This window comes from Colias eurytheme, chromosome 3, assembly GCF_061535395.1.
Source record: "Colias eurytheme isolate Ceu_HAF_F1 chromosome 3, ilColEury1 Martin Lab GWU primary, whole genome shotgun sequence".
NCBI lineage: Eukaryota > Metazoa > Arthropoda > Insecta > Lepidoptera > Pieridae > Colias > Colias eurytheme.
Window position 1 is genome coordinate 3,971,836 of NC_142982.1, and position 23,209 is coordinate 3,995,044.

At 32.5% G+C, this 23,209-nt stretch overlaps 4 protein-coding genes across 5 annotated transcripts; 2 read left to right on the plus strand and 2 right to left on the minus strand.

Moving 5' to 3' along the window:
* The first annotated feature begins 2,983 nt into the window (after nt 1-2,983).
* Nucleotides 2,984-6,597, plus strand: LOC149909471 (uncharacterized). The gene is made up of 2 exons (XM_090117513.1): nt 2,984-3,049; nt 3,919-6,597. Exon 2 carries the CDS (start codon nt 3,940-3,942, stop codon nt 5,776-5,778), a length of 1,839 nt encoding a protein of 612 aa, XP_089973639.1. The 5' UTR covers nt 2,984-3,049; nt 3,919-3,939; the 3' UTR covers nt 5,779-6,597.
* A 456-nt stretch (nt 6,598-7,053) lies between these two features.
* LOC149909472 (uncharacterized) lies at nt 7,054-8,131 on the minus strand. Its single transcript, XM_090117525.1, has one exon. The coding sequence runs from the start codon at nt 7,982-7,984 to the stop codon at nt 7,391-7,393; it is 594 nt and encodes a 197-aa protein (XP_089973651.1). The 5' UTR covers nt 7,985-8,131; the 3' UTR covers nt 7,054-7,390.
* A 759-nt stretch (nt 8,132-8,890) lies between these two features.
* LOC149909473 (RNA-binding protein RO60) lies at nt 8,891-19,695 on the minus strand. Of its 2 annotated transcripts, none has more exons than XM_090119447.1 (12): nt 19,571-19,695; nt 18,979-19,300; nt 18,453-18,627; nt 18,060-18,218; nt 17,008-17,219; nt 16,610-16,815; nt 16,252-16,388; nt 15,021-15,152; nt 14,055-14,222; nt 13,599-13,732; nt 13,096-13,349; nt 8,891-12,710 (listed from the first exon to the last, which is right to left on the minus strand). In XM_090119447.1, the coding sequence occupies exons 2-12, from the start codon at nt 19,174-19,176 to the stop codon at nt 12,575-12,577; spliced, it is 1,911 nt and encodes a 636-aa protein (XP_089975573.1). In that variant the 5' UTR covers nt 19,177-19,300; nt 19,571-19,695; the 3' UTR covers nt 8,891-12,574. The 2 variants fall into 2 exon arrangements, with proteins under 2 accessions (XP_089975573.1, XP_089975574.1); XM_090119448.1 differs by having other exon boundaries at nt 18,979-19,316; nt 19,571-19,614.
* A 1,046-nt stretch (nt 19,696-20,741) lies between these two features.
* PpV (Protein phosphatase V) lies at nt 20,742-23,123 on the plus strand. Its single transcript, XM_090119450.1, has 6 exons — nt 20,742-21,109; nt 21,371-21,516; nt 21,781-21,922; nt 22,295-22,458; nt 22,610-22,722; nt 22,863-23,123. Exons 1-6 carry the CDS (start codon nt 20,942-20,944, stop codon nt 23,051-23,053), a joined length of 924 nt encoding a protein of 307 aa, XP_089975576.1. The 5' UTR covers nt 20,742-20,941; the 3' UTR covers nt 23,054-23,123.
* The last annotated feature ends 86 nt before the right edge of the window (nt 23,124-23,209 follow it).

Here is a 23,209-nt window from a genome sequence, read left to right on the forward strand (position 1 = left end):
CTTATTAAAGCTTTCTTTCATCCTTGCTTCAATGTATTGTATACGATAAACGGCATACGTTCATAATAAAGCACCGTAGAGAATGCTACAAAATCGTAGCACTTGCTACGCGCACGCTACAGGTTTATGTAAGGACTTTCGCCACGTAGGTAAAAAACATTGTATATGAGAAGAACAAGCATAGAAACGAAGTAATCAAGTTTATAAAATCCAATCTCTGCTTTAAAGTAAAGTCACGTAAAATAATAACTTATTTCTAGATACATAAAGCGACATGGTATATTTTGTTTATGAATTAATAAATTAGATTTTTTTCATACATATTACACTATTCATGTTTTACTTATTTGAGTTTAATACAGTGTAATGAAATAATATATTTGATAAACTTTTACGATTCTTAAAGGAACAACGACGAAAACAATAAAATAAATATCTATACAAAATATAAATTATACGTACTGACTTTCAATGTGCTATTTAATTTAACTCACTTAACTGCTGAAAATTTTATCAAGGCAGAGCTTTTCACTCAACGAATTTTTAAAGTTTACCGCCCTTTTCACGATACAACTTAATTTTTAATTAAAAACTTTATATAAATTCACTAAAAATGCAAATATTTTGCTCAAAATGTATGATGCGAGTATTTTTTAATACTCTAAGTTTTTGTTTATTGTGATTTATTTTAGGGTCTCCGTTACGGTGAGCAGAAAGCACGCTCGCTCGGTTAGCGGCTTCAAGCGCGACTGACCGTGGATTCTCAGTTCCCACTTGGTCACAGTAAACCTTATATAAGACCTAAGCCATTTCGGATTTAAACATCTCAAATGTATATTCTATTTATGTAAGTGCACAATCGAAACTATAAATCTACAAGAGAGATGTTTTATGTTTAAATTTTTCATTATCTATTCGTCGCGCTATGTTCGATTTTCCTTTGTTTGGTGGAAATCGAACGCATTAGCATATTTTTATTTAATGATAACAATGCTAAGTGCTTTCATTGTAGGCATTGAGAGGATTTTAAAGAACGTTTTATGAAAATGACAAATAATTCTAATTTGTTTCTATACTAGATAATCAAACGAATATTAAAATGATTATATTCTGCCCTAACAGCCCTAATAGTATACTCTGTTTATTATTTATTTAATATAAGAAATATTATTTGTTGATTGCATTATAGAATTCTATTTAATTTTATGGAAATTTTTATACTGATTCTCATTCTGTATTAATTTTTTTTACAATAATAACTGAATTTATTTCAATGTAAATATTACATTATACTGTATTATACATAATACATCATATGTTTTAACAGATATTTTCGTTTTATGATGATGATTACCGTCTCCCCTGGTTACATAAAGTATAAGTGGCAAAATTTCCCAAATACTTCGTATAACTTATATAATTGACTAACGAAAACACCTGTCTTTAAAGACTGCTTTGTAATATAATATAAACATGGAAAAAGAGATAACTATAAATATTTATTCCATTCCGTTTATTTCTATTTCGTTTTGTCTTTTTTTTCCACAACGCCATCTAGAACTTACCAACAAAGCTTCTTGTACTACTCTCTTTGATAAATGTGAATAAGTCCTGACTAGCCTGTCTGATAAAGCAATGTAATGTTTTAATTCTACTACATACAAACAATTAGTATACTATATTTAAAACTGGCTCACCAACTGCGGCTTCGTCCTCGTAGCCAAAGGTAATTCCCATGGGAATGACATGTTTCACCACGCTAAAACTAGCCCTATGTGACTCTCTAACCTAAAAAATATCTCCTATCTCCGAACACAAAATCGTATTATAAAATCGTTCCGTTGCGGCATGAAAAAAAGACAAATAAACTAATAAATAATCATTTATTATAATATTAAAATCAATAAAATTAATTGCAAGGATATCTTGCATAGATGTTGATATTAGTTACCTACCCTGGAAACTTATTTCACGAAAATATAAAAAAAGTACTGTAGGTACTTTATCTCGATAATTACATCGATCATCACGATTAAACAATTGTTTACAACTGCACAGAACATAGGTCTTTCAATAGTTGATGCAAGGGTCATTTCAATAGTTAGTACCAATCTAACTATAACTATCTAGTATCTACTCTATTAATGATAGTGGGAATGAACAAGTATCTGCAACTACACCGAAAATGATTAATGTATTTTTTAAAAGAGTAAGGTACACTTTTTTGTTTTTCACATAAATTATTAGGTAATTAAGTTACTCGCCTCAAGACTTCGCCTAAGTTCCTCGACATTGTGAGTTTGGGGATGAACGTCTATTTTATTATTTTCTTATGTCTTCAGAAAAAACAACATTTCATTCTAAATATATGTTTTATACGAACGAAAACGGTCTCTTTTATCAAAAAATGGAAGCCTCTATTTTAAAAGCAAGATAAACATGATAATGAAAAATATGTTTACACATGCACAAAGTCTGGGGAGAAACTTAAAATAGTTAAACACTCATAAATTAGAGACAATTCTGTTCCTATGACATAGCTCTACATATCGTTATAAAACGATTTAAATAACAAGCGTGAACAGAAAATTCAATAACAGAAAAATTTAACAATAAACATATAAAGAGCAACAGCTCCAAGGCAAAGTGTATTTCTAAATCTTGTCTAGGAACACCTGAAATTGTTTATGGTTACAAATTTTTATGCAACCATAAATAATTTCAGGTAACAGAAATGCAGCTGACAGAAATGTAAGAAAATACAATTAATTCAAGTAAGATTGAAAGGTTTTTAAAATATTTTCTTTTTTTGAACTCAGATTTAAATTATGTGGCCTTTTATTAGATACCTTAAATGTATTGAATGAAAATATTATAATTAATATAAGTATATCTATTGCAGAAATTTCCCGAATGTGTGCAAATTTCGTCCTTGCAGTTGCAACCCCAGCCCCTGTGGACGATCAATATCAGTCACAACACAAAGTGAGCGGCGCTGGTCGGTACTGTCTCCCGGCGGGAGCGAATTCACTGACATCTCTACTTTGTTGTGAGTATTTTCTCACCTAATTATATTATATTTATTTCATGTTTATGACAATCTTTACAATTCAAACCCGTAGTGAACGTGAAATTTACGTTTTTTTACGTTTTTTTTTTTTAATTTTTATCTTTCATTTAATTTATATGAAATAAAATTAGAATTAACAATTCAAAATGAATTAAAGCGATTGATGAATAACATTCAAATAATGGTAAAAAAATGTAGAGGTATGTTTGAGCGCGCTTCACTCCGAAACAACCTGTCGCATTAGAACCCTTAAGAGTCTGGATAATATAGAAATTCTTGTAACTACAAATAATATTTAAGTATGTTTTGATTAGCTTCTATATACACATGCATGCTTATATAAAGAAAAAAATATGAAACATTGTCCATCTCTTTAAGCTATTGTTTCCGCAAAATATGATTGATAGGTGTGACTCCATAGTCCTCTATTATAGGTATAGTAGCTTTCCACCCATGGCTTTGCCCGCGTTGTTTAACGAAATTCTCATGGCAATGCCATGTTGCACCGCTCGCGCTGTAAAAATTTGCATATGCAACTCTAAAACCTGCAAACAATGTCCAGACAAAGAGATCATATTATAGCATTCTTCCGTTGCGTTATGGAGAAAGACAACAAACAGATGTAACACCTTCGCATTTAAAATATAAGGAAGAATTAATAATATAGGTCACGATAGAGTACCTACTCATTCTATAGATAATTTTAATTTTGTAGAATGATAAAGGCTATCATATTTCAATTGAAGCTTTTTAAAGAAAATTAATGAGTAGGTACTGCGTCCAAAACGTGGCAGGATTAAAACTAGTTAATATACATTGTATGTTAACATTGTGTTTTAATTTTCCAGGTCCAGGAGAATTACATCAAAATGGCATCCAAGCGAAGTAATAGCACTGCAATTAAAGGCAACGCGTCGAAAAGAGCTCGGTCATCACGAGATGATATCCAAATTAATCAACAACTAGCAGAAAAGGACAAATCGGAAACTGAAAATGGACAGTGTTCTTCAATAGCTTCTGAAACTGCAAGTGATTCTAACAGTATCGAAGGAAGTGAATATAACACCGATGCTATTATTTGCAACACATCTAATGAAGAACCTAATCATGACTCTGCAGAATTGAATTTAGAACAATCAAAAACATTGATGTCTGAAAAACAAGAGGGAACAAAACAAATATTAGAAAATCATGATCTCTTTAAATACACCACTGATTTACAAAACAATTCATGTGATATAATATCAAACTTACATTCTGAACTAGTATCAGAACAAAAACGAGCAGACGAAAACAATGAAGATCGTGGAAAAGATTTCAATGCTAACAATGTCGGATCTTCCCTTATGAATAGTTGCACTGATGGTTCTGTCAATTCAAACATCGTGATAGCAAGTACAAGTAACACAATATTATACCCAGTGGAAGTAACGATGCCAAAAGAGACAAAAACTTCATTCAATTCAGATAGTACTAAACTTGAACCGGGCATCCAACTTAATAGTTATTTGATGCAACAGGAAGAAAATGTTTCGACTCAAGCTGAAGTTAATTCAAATTCTATGACAAACACCGACACAGTTAGCCTATCAAAAAATGATGAAGGCAATGAAAGTAGCCAATGTATGGAAAATGTATTAATTATGAAATTGCAGGAACGCAAAGATTCGGAATATTGGTATCCAAGCAAATTTGAAAGTGGCATAAACGCTTTAAGAAAATTGTTCACTTCGGATGACGATATAGAAATGAATGAAAACTCAATAGACGTACAAAAACCATCAGATACTAATAATAATGATACAGATATAGGCCAATCAAATGTGTCAGAAACTGAATCAAATAATCCAATTTCCAACTCTGATAATTTAGAAATATTTGATGATCGATCGGAAACATTTGAAACTAATATTGACGATATTATGAATGATTCTGAAATATGGTCAGTTGAAGATTCTCCAAGATTCGACTTTTATTTAGATGGGGTAAACCATACTTCCTTGGATAATGAAGAAGATGATGAAGATGAAGACGGAGATGAAGAAAATGGCGAAGATGAATATGATGAAGATGAGTATGCAGAAGAAGAATATGAAACAGGTTCTTATGCAACAGAAGAATTAACTGAAGATTCTGATGACAGCGACAACGAATCACAACATAGTGAACCGGGAAAGCTGACGAGAATAAAATCAAAAGTCATTGAAATGTATAAAGTAGACGTTAAGGCTGAAGAAACACCTGATAAGAAAATTCATGAAAACCTTACAGTTGAAAGAACTTTTCACAGTATCGAAAATGCAGCTAAATTGCGAAAACTGCGAAGAATTCTTGAAAATAATTCAATTCCACGACCTCTTGAACGAGGAGCAAGTAAATTTAACATGGTTCTAGGAGAAATACCTGATATAATAGAAGTATTAAGAGCATATCCGGATTCATCACATCACGCTCATGTTCGTTTTATTAACCCGGAGCAAGAAAACTGTCAGAGTACGGTTGGCGATGTGTATATCAGGAATGAACCAAGAAAAGTTCTTAGCGACTGCTCTATTTGCTTGCTTACTTTTTGCGGATATCCAGTTTCCACCTTTTGTGGCCATGTTTTTTGTGAAAATTGTCTTGAAAGAACATTAACATTTCACAAACAATGCCCTACCTGTAGAACACAATTGAGAAAACCTTATTATCACAAAATTTTCATATAAATGTTACATATTTCAAATAATGTATACTGTCCTTGCACAATAATTGTAATGATTGAATTCCTCTGTATGTTTAAATGGTTTTCTGTTCAACATAATTCGAAAAGACAAAAATAGCAAATTATTGTACTATGTAGACATTTACTTCATTACATATTGCAAAAATTGTATCAATTCTATGTCAAAGTGTTAAGGAAATATGTACAGAGCGTAGAGAGTAGGTATTTAGTAGGTAGTTCTTAACGAATTTGATATAGGATATATTTTGATGTAAGATCAATATTATTATATACTATAAAGTGCTAAATTTATAGGTGTATATAGTTAAGTATTGTAAAATTTTATAAAATTTATAAATATACCTAGTTAAATAAGGAGTAGGCTTAAACAATAATGTAATAATATGTTACCATTAAAACCCATTTTCCGTTGGAACAGGTTTTCCCTACTTAGAATTAATTGTAACTTAATGCCTTTGTTATAACTAATTCTAACTGGGGAAAACGCGTGAAAAACTAAACCTAGGTCATTTACACTATAATTTAGTCATATCTTTTTGTGTCGATTACTTTTCATCATAATTATTATCAATATTATAGACCGTCTAGTTTATAACGCGTTTTCCCTAGTTAGAGTTAGTTGAAACAAAGACCTAAAAAAAGTTACAGCTAGTGTTATGTAGGGAAAGCGTGTTCTGACAGAATACGGGTTTTACCTGTAACATGTTTATTTGAATGAAATAACACCATCTCACAATGAATCTCACAATTACAAACTTTTTTAGAAAAAAATACTCTAAGTATTTGTGTAGATTAGGTTAAAATATACATTAAGTTGAAACAACACTGAAGTTTTATTTCAAATAAAATAGTATAGGTACCTTTGTAATTGTTACGTACCTAACATCTATCAATAAAAGATTTACTAATTCTCAATAATATTAAGTATATTGAATATCCAGTTGAAAGCTTAGGTTGAAAGCCTTGTAGCCTTGTATCACTTTTTATACAATATAACAACCCTTTGTAGAAGTTATATCCCCTCATACTCAATGAGGCAGATGCATTTGACATCTATTTGACTTTTTACCTTGATGTCCTACTAGACTGAGACTATTAAGTCCGCTGGGAGTAAAACCTTTGATAAATAACTATTAATCCATCAGTCCCCGGAATCACAGACACAAGAGATAATCTATTGTGTCGCGCCCTGATCGGGGCGCTCGGTGGTCAATGGGTTAAAGTAAATTTTTAGAGATATACCAAAAAAAGACAAATATATTGTACATTTACTCTTATTCATTTACCCATACAATCCTTTTTTAGAATTACTCATAATATTAATTATCACCTTCAAACAACAAATAAACCATTTTAAACATATACAATTTAACCCTTTACATTTTAGACAAACTACAAATAAGCCAACTGACAATAGTTGTACAGTATATATTGCAATTGAGTAAAAGTTCATGAATAAAAGAAAAATTTAAAGTTGTTTTTCACAATGTACTTAAAAATACTTTTATCACTGTGCATATCATATTCTAATGAACAACTGGTTTCTTAAATATCATTACTCATTACATTTCTTCTAGGTTCAAATAATAATACAATCATTCCTTACTGTCACCACTAGTGCTTGCTACTTCATCAGACTGCAAATGTTCAATAGATGTTGACAACTGTTCCAAACTCTGTACGAGTTGGCTCATTTTATCTTTGGATGAAGTATTTTCAAAGGTATCCTCTGAAGGTTTTTCTGGATCACCATACAATCTAAAGTGCAATCGAGCTAAATGTTCTTGTTGGTCCCTTACATTTATCATCTGTTCCATACTACATCCAGTACTAAATGCACTCAACTTCCCAGTATGAAAATCATCCAGTAATTCCAACAATGCTTTTTCCATATGCTTCACATCTGGCGTTTCTTTAGGTATATGTTTAGGCCTGTTGTTATATGCGCGCATGAAGTCACGGTGTTGTCTTCGCTCATTGACGTACGACATTTTAGTTGAATCGTTCAAGCTATTTCCTGTATTCGTAAATGCTTGGGCATTTTTAGATGTTAAACTTGCAGCTCCACTAGACATTTTGTTACTTGTTACAGGCGATGTTGCAGACAATGACACCTTCTGCTCTTCGTCCTCGCCGTCATTCTGCATTAGTTGTTGTGTTTCGTTACTTTCTTGCAAATCCAAGCTCATGTAGACAGTACGAATTTAGTAATTTACTTTGGTTATACTTAAAAAAAAATTATTTGTTTGTGATCTAAATAGTTTCCGATATTTGTAATTGTTAATTCGTTTCTATCATTACATATTTTGATAAAAAATAAATATTTATTTTAATATCATCAAATGTCAATGTCAATATTCAAATAAAATGACACCAACCTTTTTTGCGACTAGAAGACATGTCTTTTTGACAAAACTTACTGGTAGATAATAAATAATAATCGTTCTGTGAATCTGAAGCTCAGGTCGCCTTTCCATCTTCAAGAAAACTTCCGCAAGAAATGTCCGACAGTCTGTCTGACAGTAGCTTGCAAGTTTAATACCGCGTTTCCACCTGCAAGTAGACTTGCAAGCTGCTGTCAGACAGACTGTCGGACATTTCTTGTGCAAATTTTCTTGCAGATGGACAGGCGGCCTTAACACAACGCATATAAAAGTTGAAGCATAATTTGAACAGACTTTCTTGCCAAATACCGGAATTTCTGATAAAAAGCATACAAAAATTGGAACTCCTCAGATCATCAAATCGGTGATGATGACCGAACAAACCATGAACAAACTCACCTGGAAACCAGCTAAGCTGAAACCCGAATAGAACTTACTCTATTTTTATCTTACTAATATTATTAACGTGAAAGGTTGTGATTGATTTGTTACTCTTTCACGTAAAAAACGCTGAACAGATTTTGATGATAATTTCCAGTGATGTAGGTTGACACAATGCATATACGTGCCTTTGCCCACGGGTGAAACCCCGCGGCACAGCTAGCGTACTATTTTATACTATAGGGTCAGAAACACATTTACAAATATAATTTTCTTAGGGAAGGTGGAACCTATAATGCATCTTATATTCTTTGAAATAAAACAACCAAATGATATTGATAAGTTTATTTAACATGAAAACAAACATGCATGTACATTTTTGAAATGTTATTACATTCTGTTATTCATAAAGTGCAAATATATGCTGCTGTGAATGATTAAACAAAATATTATTATGAACTAAAGCCGAGTGCAACTTAAAATATTTTCGAATGGGACGGACTGTTACTTTAAAGGTTGTTGTGGTACCATAGTATATTATTTGGCTATAGATGGGGAATTTGTAAGCAGTCTTTTTGATTCCGCCGCGCAGTCACCAATTTCATTGAAGCCAAAGTAAAAACACAAGAATAAAAAACGTAACCAATGTATTCCGATATTAAATTATTAGAATGTAACTTCTTTCGTTAATTGTACTGCTAAGTAATTTGACACGTATTTGTATAGATATCAGTATAAATTACCACCATACAGTATTTTTTAGACAGATAATTGCATGGTTACGTGATATGTAAGAAAATATAGTGAGAGTACATTTATAACTTGTTACTTATACTTCAGCTTTTGTATTCAATTTCGATCCAAAAATTCCAGTAATATTCCATAAACAACTTTTCCGGAGTTGCGAAGGCATCATAATCACAGTAAACTATTTTATACAACGAAAAGGTATTTCGTTTTTAAGGCAATTATAAAAACTGAAAATGAAAACAGATGACTATTGTCACAGTCTAATGTCACTGCATTGCAAAATAAATGAAGCAGTAACATATTATTTTATATTTAAAAAATAAATAAACAATGCGCTGATCTGTTAGCGTAATACTAAAATGTTAGTATATAAAGTATCCCATAACAAAACAACATACACAATAAAGAGAGTAACTAGTAATTTCGAGCTTTCTAAATTTTCAACATTACGGTTATAAAAATACTTAAACCCGAGAGAGTACCAAGTGATCACAGATTCTGAAAATTCCGTTCTTATTAGTACAAAAGTAACCAATATTGAAACGGATTCACCTATTAACTACACACAGTTTGAAAATCTGATACTTGCCCATAACAATATATCTATAACTACCGGATGTAATTTATTTTATTGACTTTTAAAACACATGAGCATGTACCAGTTTTCTATTAGCCTAAAAGACCAAGGATATGCTAGTACATATTATCTACTACAGCTACATAAGAACATTTGAAGGCCAGTACAGTAACTAGATAATAAAAATGCATATTTTGCTTTGGCAATTAGGAAAGAATGTCATCAAACATCACTTTAGTTACTTGTATAAAATATAAATAAAATTGAAACTCGTTAACTATAAGAGTACTGGCGTTCAAATGTAACCGTTGGAAGTAACATGACGGTTGGTTCATGGAAATATTTTCTTTTATAATATGGAATAAAAGTAATTTTACCTATTGTCACCTCCGTCACTATTTACTGTATTGAACACATAGCCGTGATTGTAGTGAGCGTCAGGTGCCGAAATTTTTGTTTGACCAAAAAGACCCTGTTACATATCAAGCTACAAATATACTAAGCTTATAATATCAATACAATCATGCCCCAGATCGACTAAGAGATGCGTCGAGGCCTAAATTGACCGCCTACACTAGGGTTAGAGACACCATAACAATATATATGATTACCCTTACGACGATTATGCTTATTAAGCTATTAGAATACAAGCTTCAATATTAAAGCGAAACGCAACAACTATCGACTTGAGTCGTATAAAAAATCGTTATAAAACATAAGTTTTTAAGCTTGGATATGGTTTATTTCCACTTTATACTTATGCAAAATAATTAATAATAATAAACAAAAAACTTAAGGCCTGCCAAACCAGGTTTCAAATAGAGATCCAAACGTTAACTAGGAAGATACAACCATTGTATGCTCAAAATATCTTATATTCAATGGTCCGGAACTACAGTTAAATTATTATGAATGTTGGACTTTTGCTTAAGAATTCACAAAAATAGTTTTACAAACAATTCTGTTCTTTCGTAAACAGATAATAAACAACATAGAAAATACAATGTACTAAGTATAGTTTTATTGTATTTTCATTTAGAATGTAATGTTTAAATTCCCTTTGTAATTATGCTGGTCTTTTTAATTTAAATACAGACCAAAACTTTAAACAATGGAAAATATCTTGATAAATCAACCTAACAATCTGCAAGATTTCCCTACCTAAATTTTAAGGTCGATATTTCGTTCGTAACATTGTGACCGAACCACACGGGACCAGTTTCTATATTTTATCACTGTTTTTCTCAAACCTGTTATGTCCATAATGTTCGACAAAACTTGAACAAGCGTGTAAGATTTTTTTCATACACATAAAATATAGAAACCGGTCTTAAAAATTAACTATAGCTTTTGTAAATGTAAATAAATTGAGGAAACACGAATTTCTCTCACAAACCGCAAATTCAAACAACGCAATATTTCAAAATAGTATGTACTTTTATAGCTGAGGTTCGGAACACATTGCGGTGTGGTATTTGTTACACAAATTCGGGTGAGCTATATTCGATGCGTAAATTTAATCGTGGATCGGTTAAAAACACGTCAATTAGAAAAAAAAAAACAATTAATATGGTTTACCCGCGTTTGTGACGTATTTTTTATACAGTAAACGTAAATACTGAGGTAAAAGCACTGACTTCAATTATAATAATACACTGGGCTTGCTATTATGAAATAAAAAAATGTATCAAAGAATTTATCATCTCAAAAATATTCGGTTTAGAGCGCCAAATAAGGCAATTTGTGTGAAAGATGCAAAACTGAATAAAAGTAAATACGAAATTTCTAAGATAGTTAATTTAATAGCTCAGCGAAGTAGTATAATGAAGGTCAGTGGGTAAAAGTGACGAATTTAATTTTACGTAATAAGTTTTGCAAATTTAAAATAATGCGATCAAAATAAGAATAGGAATGTTCCAGCTACTAAGTCAATCAATAAAATTGTTTTTCAACATGATTAACAGAATACAATTAAGGCTGTGCAATAAGAAGTTACATATTAAACAGTATATCTGAAATTCCCATTATTTTCTTGATCGCATGTACAGCGGTCTCGTGAGATGATTTCGTTACCATATTATTGTATACAATATCTTCGACATAAAGCGCATAATCACTGATTCTCAGTCTGTCTTGACAATTTAAAGCTTCGTAATAATCAACAGATTCGATGTACATACGTTCAATTTTTAAAACTATAATTGATTTTCACTTTCAAAATAGCGGAAGAACACACAAACTGCAATTTCCAGAGTTGATAAAGAGTTAAAAAATTGGTTGTCTGTAAAGTCGGTTTACTGACGATAGTTGAACGTGACAACGTCCGATTGTGCTTCTTTGTCGCTCGTTCCGCGCTCTCGCTTGCACTTCAAGCCTTACATGGAACGCCTCAGAGCGAGGTAACGCCGCATGAGTCATGTTTTTTCGTGCGTACAGCCGGCGCTATCGAATTGTACGACGCGGTCAAGAATAAACCGCAGTAGGATTCTATTCTAAACAAATATGATTTAAAAGTTACAATAATTTTCCATAATACAGATTTTCAAAACCTAAAAAAAAAGTTCGCAAAAAATTTTTATAAAGCAGCTACCACTACCACTACCTCTACACAAAATTAAAAAAAAAAAAACAAAATCATCTCACGCGAGCGCTCACAACTACCGAGTACAGAATACACAACGTGACGTTCACTTGAACTCGCCGCGCACGAACGCGTCCATGACCTTCGGCACGTGCTCGTCGACGCCCACTATGTCGAGCACGCCCTCGTGGTTGCCGTCTGTTGTGCCCACGCGGTGGGACGCGAGAGATAGCACGATTAGCCTGTAAAAATATGTTATTTAATAATTTTTGATTTTGAAATACTTTGGTTTGTAATTGAAAAATTACTTTCGATTACGAAAATTATGTCATCAGTAGAATAAGTAAATTATTCTTGGGTCTATAGGCATTTTATAGCATGGGCCAAGCATATAACAAAACAAATTATTAAGAAGCTTCTAACAATAAAAATTGAGGTTTAAACTTTTTGTAATTCGAAGTTATGTATGAAAACTTGTAAAAGTTGAACTTCTATATAAAGAAGAACTTTATGTATAAAGACAAAAGACAATTTTATAACTAGAACACGAATTGTTAAATGAAATTTATCAGGAAATGGAACAAAATTGCTAAATTAGGGAGTGGTATAATCAAAAGTAGCTCTTACTTCGCATCCGGCACGCCGACTTTCGCCCTATAGCGCTCCAGGGCCCTAACCGGGCAATGGTCTATTATCTCCTTGTCAGCGGGGGGCGGAGGCCCATACCGACCGCCGGGGCCTCGCCCTCCACGCGCCGTGATATCGAGCTCCATGTAACGAGTGCATCGGTCAATCATGTTGATGAATACGTCAAACTTCATGTTCATCTTGCTCGCCCACTCTATTGGAGCGTCCATTTGCACGCGGCCTAGGTTCGCTTTCTGTGTTGAAAAAGAAATTATACATCCTTTAAATCTAGGATGGATACAGCAAATTAGTTTCTTGTATAGAAATATTAAGTAAGACATATTTTTATTGCTTAATCCCGCTCGAAGGACCAAAATAGTTATGTATACAAACGAATTAAAATCAATATGTAATTTCCAGATAAATAAAAACATAAGATGATAAGATTTTATTAACTTAATGACGAAACAATCTATCATCAAAGTTTAATAAGTAATATTTACCCTGAGCACAAATTCGGCTTCCTCGATGTTGCTGAAGTTACGTTCAATGGAGACAAGATCAATGCCTTCCTCAGTGAACACGGCGATCTTAGCCTCCTTTTCACGCTTCAGTAATTGTAGGGCCAGGACAATTGCTAAAAATAAGAAAATTATTATTAACTATAATATAATACCTTCCATTTTCATTAAAATATTATTTATGTTATTTGGATTATGGCTAAAAATTCAACAAAAATATTATGCATTGTAATACTCTATTTTCAATTGTGATGAAATATAATCTATGCTATAATTAATTATTTGCATACTGAAAAACGTCTTTCGAAGTTTTATAACATAAGATAGACGAGATGTTTCAATGCAGGTTTTCACAAACCAAAAACCTAACTATAAAAAATGAAAAAATAATCCTGAAAAATATGGACAATCTGAATAAAAAATTGCAAAAATATTCACCTGCATGTCCAGGAGTCACATGTTTATTATAAAAGCACTCAGCGAACAGATGTTTCTTGCTCTCCGTTTTCTCCGTGTCTGCGTCCCCACCGCCCGTGGCGGGAGTGCTTTTGGCGTTCGTCTTCTTACCCTTCTTTGGGACTGCGTAGCTTTTGCAGAAATGACGACCTGGTTTAAAGAAAAATTGATATAATAGAGTTAGGGCCAATTTTTCAATGCTTGGATTAAACTTATCCGTCCAATAAAGTATTACACGATAATATTAAAATGTCACGTAAACTATCAAATATGGGCAATTGGAATACGTTTTTAAAATGGTAGTTTTATACATTATTCGACGAATAAGTTTTATCTAAGCATTGAAAGATCGGCCCTAAATGTGTACAATTTAGATGTAATCCATACTAATATTATAAATGCGAAAGTAACTCTGTCTGTCTGTCTGTTACTGAATCACGCCTAAACTACTGAACCAATTTGCATGAAATTTGGTAGGGAGATATTTTGATACCCGAGAACGGACATAGGCTACCTTTTATTGCGAAATATGTACCACGGGCGAAGCCGAGGCGGACCTCTAGTAAAGAATAAAATAATAAATATTTATTCTTGAACGAAAACATCTTAGTATAAAGACAAGACTAAATAATATGATAGACATAAAATACGAATTACAATTTTATTCATCTCTACAAATACAGTGTTCAAGACTTATTTTACATAAATAACTGCATCAAACCTTTTATTTTAAACATAAAAAATTAGGTTTATTTGTACCAAGATAAAAAGACGTGTGGCACTCGGGGACTGCCGCGGTAAAGCTATTATTGCATGCTATGCTTTCAAGCCACACCTCCGCGCCCGTCGGAGTGGGGAGCGTGAAGTTTTTTCGTTGCGGAATTTCTCGATTCGGTCCCCGCGCTCAAGGGCCGCGATAGAAGCTATGCAATAGCTTAAAAAGCATACCTTTAAACATGTGGTGTCTCATATCCAAAGTGATCAAGTAGCGAGCTTTGGTGGCGGGAGTGAGTGTCCAAGTCTGGTCTATGAGCTTGTTGAGTGCCGCCAGTACAGCTGGATTGGGTGGCTGATCGATTCCTGCGTAATTAATTATAAAATTAGTATAAAACTTTATTACTTAAAAATGATGCTGAAAAAATCACAAGTAATATGGTAGGCTTTTGAATTGTAATAAATAAATGCAGACATATTGGAACCATTGGCCTTACAAACAATGCAGAAACTAGGTCAGGGTATTAGGAATTTTCATCTTGAAGGTCCATTGTGTGACTTACCTATTTTAATATTATTATATAAACTAGTACTATATTTAAACCAGTATTCTAAATCGCCTTACATGTATTTTACACCGTTTGAAAGCCATACATTATTTCATAAAGTATACAATGCTTGATGTATTCCTTTCATAAAAGAATAACAAGACAAAATGCTTTTATTCTTTCTTAAGTTCTACTGCCAAAATCACTAATTTTATGACGAATTTTAAGCCTTTGGCAAGTCGCAAGCAGCAGCTAATTTATAATGTTTAATATAATTCGCATACTCAGCATTGCATAAAAAAAGGGTTAAAAATTTTAAAAAATTTTGCATTAAAAAAAGGGTTAAAAATTTTATAAGATTCGGATGGTCTATCCGAATCTCAAGATTGAATATTCCATTCACAGTATTGTAACAATGGGCAATGCTCCATGTAATTGTAATAAAAACAAAAAACTATCATGCAGGATCAATTGATCGATTTTTTGTGATACTTCCAAAAGCCGGTTCACAATTCATTTGTTCACATTTTTTTTTTACCATCAAGTCCATTACTTTTTTGTGACAATCTAACAATTTTATAACATAGTCAACCGCATTGCGGTATAAAAAAGTACGACGACGAAGCTTAAAGTTGTATAATGATAAATGTCTTTCTTAAATTAACCAGGTTCCAAATCCTAAATTAGTTTAGTTATATACGCATGAAAGGGTGATAACGTACATGAATCCTAACATTAAAAATGTAGTGGTGATTGCCCAGTGCAAATATAAGCATTATGCACTTCTCTATGTAACCTACAAGTGTGCAAAGTTTCATAATCATCTATTTGTACAATTTTGTAAAAACAGAGTGCAATTTTCATGTATCAATAAATAGATAATATACATTTTAATAATAGTTAATTTAAAAACTGACCCCAATTCTTCACTTCCTTAGGGTGTCGGCGGGTGACGGTCCACTCCCAGAGCTGAGTCTTGCAGTCGAATATCTGTCGAGCGCGACGACGTTGTTGCTTCTCGAGTGCCACTTTCGCCTTTTCGAACTTCAGAGGCCTAAAGAGGATAAAAAATTGGTCAAGTGGGAGTCAGACACTGAAGGTGCGTCCAAAAAATATGTATTTTATTTACTTTTTGTTCATACGTAAAAAAAATATCATCAATTTATGACGGCGCCGACCGTTGCTAAACCTTATTTTTGTATTATTTGTTGTTACAAAAAGAATTTATAGACAAAAAGTTTTATTTGTGTTTATCACTTTTTTGTATTTTCCTACCTGGTTTTCTTCTTATAGTTGCACAGAGTGATATAAACTTCGATCGGAGTGACTGTCGATTTTTTGATGATATCTTGATTGTTGAGGAGCGAAACCAAGATGGCTGTAGTGGTTGATTCACTGTTCAGGTAACCCATGTTGTGGATGCGTTGGATGTTATACAGCAGGTCTTGTAATTTGAATTGCGGCAAGATCGCATTCCATACCTGTGCAATGTAAAATAAAACATCATTATTATAATCAAATTCAAGTTTGTATGATTTATCTTATAAAATTCAATAATCTTCTATATTATGGTACAATAATGTTGTTTGCAAATGCACGGATAAATACATTTTACATTTGATTCAATATGTAATTTTCAAGTAAGTAATTCATATAAATACCTATTCACATACCTCTTGTGACGTAAGCAAATGTCCGGGAACATGATCCAAAGTGAAGTTATTCTGTTCAGCTATGATCGCCGCCGCCACTGGATCCTCACAATGACGCATATCCTCCACCTTCTGGATGCAATCAAACACTTCCTTGGTGCCCTCAACATCGCCCAGTAGTTGCTTTGCGCGTTTCAGACCGAATAGTGCATATTTCACCACTGCTTGTCTTGCTGCAATGTTAATTTATATTAAACTAGCTTTCCGCCCGCGGCTTCGCCCGCTTTGTCTAAAACATAATAAATTATATACTTAAACCTTCCTGTTGAATCACTCTATCTATTAAAATAACCGCATCAAAATCCCTTGCGTTGTTTTAAAGATTTAAGCATACATAGGGACAAAGGGACAGAGAAAGCGACTTTGTTTTATACTATGTAGTGATGTTGTATAAATATTAAAGAAAAATATGCAAATTATGTTAACTGTAATATAAAAACGTTTACCTAATAAGGGTGAAACAAATTATTCATATTATATTCTAATGGGAATAAATTGATTGATTATGTACAACATAAGTTTAGTTATAGTTTTTTAATAATGCAATAATAATTAACTCTATAGAAAGATAACGCTATATGCATTGGATTTCTTACATGAAAAATATTAATTAAAATTTCAGCTCAGTTGCACATCTTTGGTACATGCAATGATTATGATTATAATGAACAGTTGAACACACTAATTAAAGAAGTAAATTTATGATCATATGCTCTCATGCTATGTTTATGGTATTAAATTTATTTTCAAGTGTTTTTCTTGCAAGAAAGGCAATATTTTGTAAGTGGGTAAAAACTTGAGTTCTTTAAAATATTATTTAGATTATAATTTATGAATTAAAATCACTTCACATTAGAGTTCTATCTTAGTCGTAGTAAGTATAACAATAATCACAACAAATAATGGAGTTTATTATATTTTCTTGTTTAGAAAAATATTGATATATACTTTCATTTAATGATAAATGTGTCAAGAAAATTGGCTTCATTTCATAATAAACTTATGAAACTTACCATGATCATTTTCAGCAATCTTTAAGTGGGATTTCCGCAACAGTGTTTTGTGTGATCGGCCATGTCTCGCACGGACCCTAGTCATTTCCTTGGCAAGCTCCACGGGATCCTTTGATGTGTACCACTCCCACACATGCTTGCACCAACCTCTACCATTACCTGATAACAAATTGCCATAAAGAAAATTTTTAAACAAAAATATAAATCATTTTGTACTTATTGTGATAGATTGTAATGCTTTTAAAACTTACCAAAGTAATGATTTATAATGTATATTGGAACTTAAACTTACATTTGCTCGTACTTAAAGTTATATGGAAATTATTAACATGTTATCCATATTTTAATATTAAAACATCTTCCGATAGAATATTAGAATAAATTATATTATACCAGTATGCAGGAGCCTTGTAAACTTATTGAACTGCAACATTTCTTCCGGAGTCTTGCACACTTGCGAAGCAGCTTTGTAGGAAGCTTCCTTGACAGCACAAGAACCCAATAGAATGCACTTAGTCAAAGCAAATGCTATAGTCTCAAAACGTGTGTACCAGCCATTTTCATAAGCCTGAAAGAATTGCATTAATTTTATTGTAAACTAGATTTCCGCCCGCGGCTTCGCCCGCGTTTTCAAAGGAAAACCCGCATAGTTCCCGTTCCCGTGGGATTTCCGGGATAAAACCTATCCTATGTGTTAATCCAAGTTACCCTCTATATGTGTGCTAAATTTCATTGTAATCGGTTCAGTAGTTTTTACGTGAAAGAGTAACAAACATCCATACATCCATACATCCATACATCCATACATCCTTACAAACTTTCGCCTTTATAATAGTATTGAGATACATATATTTTATTGTAAATACATAAATTTATATTTAAAAAAAATCTTACTGTTTTTCATAGAACACAAAGTTACCTTCAGGATAATGTTAACAACTTCTACATTGTTAGGATCGGTTTCAAAAACTTCATTCAATGCCGGTAATTTATCCAGTTCATAATATTTATGTGTTGTCCAACATCCCGGATAGTATCTCGGAATTTCATTTCCAGTGTGTAGATATCTTGTAAGACGATTTCGTAACTTAGGATCGAGGGTAGACGACGCCGTCATTTTACGGCTTTATAAAGTAATCGTAGTTCGATATTATCGTAAGTTGTTTAAAAATGAAAACAAACACGTAAATAATGTGTACCATTCAGATACAAGATCGAGATATTTTCTAGACGCCTTATGCCTGAAAAGAAACAAAACTATATTAAAGGTAAGTGCACCATATCTTCAGTTTAATAGTTTTTGTCGGTATTCGAGCGAAACATGTGTCAGTAGTGAAGAATTGAGGATGTGGCCAGAAAAAAATGGACAATGGAGGGGTCACTATGAGAAAATAAAATGAAGAAGTGAAAATCAGTGGAAAAATTCAAATGTAACTGTATATTAATTCACACTCAAAAAACAACAGCTAATTTCTAATTACATGCTTAGATTTATTGCATCTATTCATTACCTTCTTCGTTTTCACCAATGCATCAAAAAAGTGTTTCGTAAAGTTTGACAATGATGTCAATTATGCTATGTTTTTTTTAAATTTTATTTTTCGATTATTGATACAAGGGATTTGAACTGATGTCTTAGCGGAATATTATTTTTTATTTTTTTATAAAATGTAATCATAATGTTGTGAGCTCAGTGCATGCTTATACACTTGTGCTTATACATATTAATTTATTCTTTTAATATGACGACTATTTTAATGTCGGTTCAGCAATCACCTTCCTGTTCGTGTGCAAATATCATACAGCCACAGACATACAGCCCTGTGGGCTGTGAATACAGCCCAACCGGAACCTATAGACATTCGCCCACAGCATTCGCCCGAATAGCGAGACGGAAATGTATAATATTTTACCGCGTTCACACAGTCGGTCGTGTTCGTTTTTCGCCTCGCTTTTCGCAAGATTGTGTAAATGCGATGGAAATATTATGAACACTGTGTGAAGTGTATGTAACATATAAAGTTGATTCGTCATTCTACTGCAACAGCTGGTGATTCTCAATGACTGTATTTTTTTATGCGTTTCTTATCTCAGCACTTTTGATTTGGTGTACCCGGTGTTAGCGTTAGGCCGCCTTTCCATCTGCAAGAAAACTTGCGCAAGAAATGTCCGACAGTCTGTCTGACAGCAGCTTGCAAGTCTACTTGCAGGTGGAAACGCAGAATTAGACTTGCAAGTTGCTGTCAGACAGACTGTCGGATATTTCTTGCGGAAGTTTTCTTGCAGATGGAAAGGTGGCCTTAGCTATATTACGTATTCTGTGCCGGTGTACCACGGTGTAGGTACCAAGAAGCTTATATCTAATACACTGGAGATTTCAGTATGAACATTAACTTGTTACAAGAAAATATAACCTTGAATGAGGCCTGTATGTTTTAACTTGCCAAGTTAGGTGTGAAAGGGATAAAAAAGCATACAGGCGTCATTCAACGTCATATTTTCTTGTTACAAGTTAATGTTCATACTGAAATCTCCAGTGTATCAGATATAAGCTTCTTGGTAGTTTTATTTCAAAGTTGTTCCGATCAACTACACTACACTATATTAGGTACTGGCTCTGTGGTTCCGATTGAATCGTAATGACATTGACATTTCCATATTTTGCTAAAGATATAGGTAATAGGACTTATATGTGTAAAAGTCATTTCTGATTTCATTATTTCTTAAAAATCAAAGAAAATACAAATACTACCTAAAAATTACACCGCTAATAATAAAAAAAACTTGCTATTACAATTTAATTAGGTTGCAATTCACATTAAATTAGCTTGGCCTATTATTTGCCTCTCGGTGATACATTTTTTAGTTAATTAATTTGAATCATGATGGGAGACGTTGATAAATGGATCGAGATTGCTAAAAGGTGTAAATATCTACCAGAAGACGATTTAAGAGAACTATGCAACATAGTTTGTGATCTACTACTTGAAGAGCCGAATGTTCAACCAGTACAGACACCTGTAACTGTATGTGGTGATATACATGGACAGGTAAGTTCTAAAATATTTAAGAAGCAAAATATCCTCCCACTTTTTTGTTGTTCTAAATCTATTTTCATATGCGTTTTATTTTTATTTTTCCTGCTACAATGAATCACTAGTTAAATAAATATACATACTTTTTGATAAAAAAATGTGGATAATCTAATTAATTATGGTCTGTTTTTACTTTACAATTTGTAAAACCAGAAAAATTTCTATTGTAAAAGTAAATTATTATTATTTCGTATAATTTGATATTTTCTTTTCCAGTTTTATGATCTAGAAGAATTATTTAACATTGGTGGGCAAGTGCCTGAAACACAGTATATATTTATGGGTGATTATGTAGACAGAGGATACTACAGCCTTGAAACACTCACTCTTTTAATGGCATTAAAAGCTAGGTATCCCGACAGGTGAGATGTCCCTGGTTTTGAGTCCTTAAAAGTATTATTAATTAATTCAGAAATTCATAAAAAATTTAAGAATCAGACGACACCAATGGGAGTCTTATAAGAAATGCTTCTTTTTCTTTTACCCGTTTTTTATGGATTATATTACATATGCATTTATGTTAGGGGTTCATTAAAGCTTGCAGCTCTGCATCTCTAATTAATATAAAGACAATGAAACAAGGTGAATATCATCTACTTATCTCTGATTTATTATTGGTTTTTTAGGATAATTTTACTCAGAGGGAATCATGAAACATGTCAAATAACCAAGGTGTATGGATTCTATGATGAATGTCTCACTAAATATGGCAATGCAAATGCTTGGAGGGACTGTTGTCGCGTATTTGATCTGCTCACTGTTGCAGCTGTAAGTTCTTCCATAAATAATTTGAGTATAACATAAATTACTACATGGATCTTATCTTTGTGTATGGTAAATAATTGGCTGCATTTAACTGTATACCTATTGTCAAACTATATAATTTGTGTGAAAGTAAATGGTTTTTAGATTTATTAAAATTTTTGTCAGTTGATGTCTTAACTTACCTATACTAGATTGACTCAATGGTTTCACTAGCAGAAAGTTTAATAATATTATTATATTTCTTTTACTTGTTCATCCCAAGCATAGGGCAAGTAGTTACTGTAACAGACTTGTGAGAGAATTTTTGCATAACTGACTAGAATTAATTGTTCCAAAATATTGTAAGTATTTGAATTATGAATTTCCTTTTTTTAGTTAATTGATGAAACAATTCTTTGCGTGCATGGAGGTCTGTCTCCAGAGATATCAATGCTAGATCAGATACGCTGCATTGACAGAAATCAACAGATTCCGCACAAAGGTGCATTTTGTGATTTACTATGGTCAGATCCAACTGATGATGAAGATGTTCAGAAATGGTAAATATGTTATGTATTATTGAATAAAAATGTACTATTCTTGAAACTTAGATATCTACAGTCTCTTTCAATCTATCTAGCAGTGTCATTTTAATTATAATAATAACAAAATACTCTACAGAATGTAACTAATAAAAAAAATTATCAACAGGGAAATAAGTCCTCGTGGAGCTGGTTGGCTGTTTGGTAGAATGGTGACAGAGCTGTTTATGGAATATAATGAACTTAACCTAATATGCAGAGCACATCAACTTGTGAATGATGGTATGTAATTTTTTTTCTTTCATAAGATCTCAAAATAGATACAGTAAAAATCCTAATAAATCCATGAATATCTTAAGTTTTTAGTTTTTTGTATACTTTATTATAAAACATAAATTATCATTCACTGTCATTTTTTTTAGGTTACAAGTATATGTTCGACAAAAAATTAGTCACAGTTTGGTCAGCACCTAATTATTGCTACAGATGTGGTAATGTAGCATCTATTATGGAATTCAAGACTGTGAACGATTGGAATGCGAAAATATTTCAAGCAGTACCCAATAGCGAAAGAGAAGTCCCTCCACAACACACTACCCCCTACTTTTTGTGAATTTAAGTGCAATTTGTGTATATAAGTATTCCATGTTTGTAATTCTATACAATAAACTGTTAATCTATAATTTTGTGCCTTTCCCAATTTTTTATGGTTCGAAAAGGAAAAAAGGGAACCCCTTGTAGAAGCCAATATAGTCAAAAGCAAGCAGCA

What these genes read in the sequence shown, in the direction of transcription:
- LOC149909471 (XM_090117513.1), top strand. Translation starts at nt 3,940, where the DNA reads ATGGCATCCAAGCGAAGTAATAGCACTGCAATTAAAGGCAACGCGTCG.
- LOC149909472 (XM_090117525.1), bottom strand. Translation starts at nt 7,984, where the DNA reads ATGAGCTTGGATTTGCAAGAAAGTAACGAAACACAACAACTAATGCAG.
- LOC149909473 (XM_090119447.1), bottom strand. Translation starts at nt 19,176, where the DNA reads ATGACGGCGTCGTCTACCCTCGATCCTAAGTTACGAAATCGTCTTACA. An exon ending in GAGACACCACATGTTTAAAG is followed by an intron (nt 14,223 to 15,020) that starts GTATGCTTTTTA and finishes TCTTTAAACCAG; the next exon opens with GTCGTCATTTCTGCAAAAGC. An exon ending in AAGCCGAATTTGTGCTCAGG is followed by an intron (nt 13,350 to 13,598) that starts GTAAATATTACT and finishes TTTTCAACACAG; the next exon opens with AAAGCGAACCTAGGCCGCGT.
- PpV (XM_090119450.1), top strand. Translation starts at nt 20,942, where the DNA reads ATGATGGGAGACGTTGATAAATGGATCGAGATTGCTAAAAGGTGTAAA. An exon ending in GTGGTGATATACATGGACAG is followed by an intron (nt 21,110 to 21,370) that starts GTAAGTTCTAAA and finishes TTTCTTTTCCAG; the next exon opens with TTTTATGATCTAGAAGAATT. An exon ending in ACATCAACTTGTGAATGATG is followed by an intron (nt 22,723 to 22,862) that starts GTATGTAATTTT and finishes CATTTTTTTTAG; the next exon opens with GTTACAAGTATATGTTCGAC.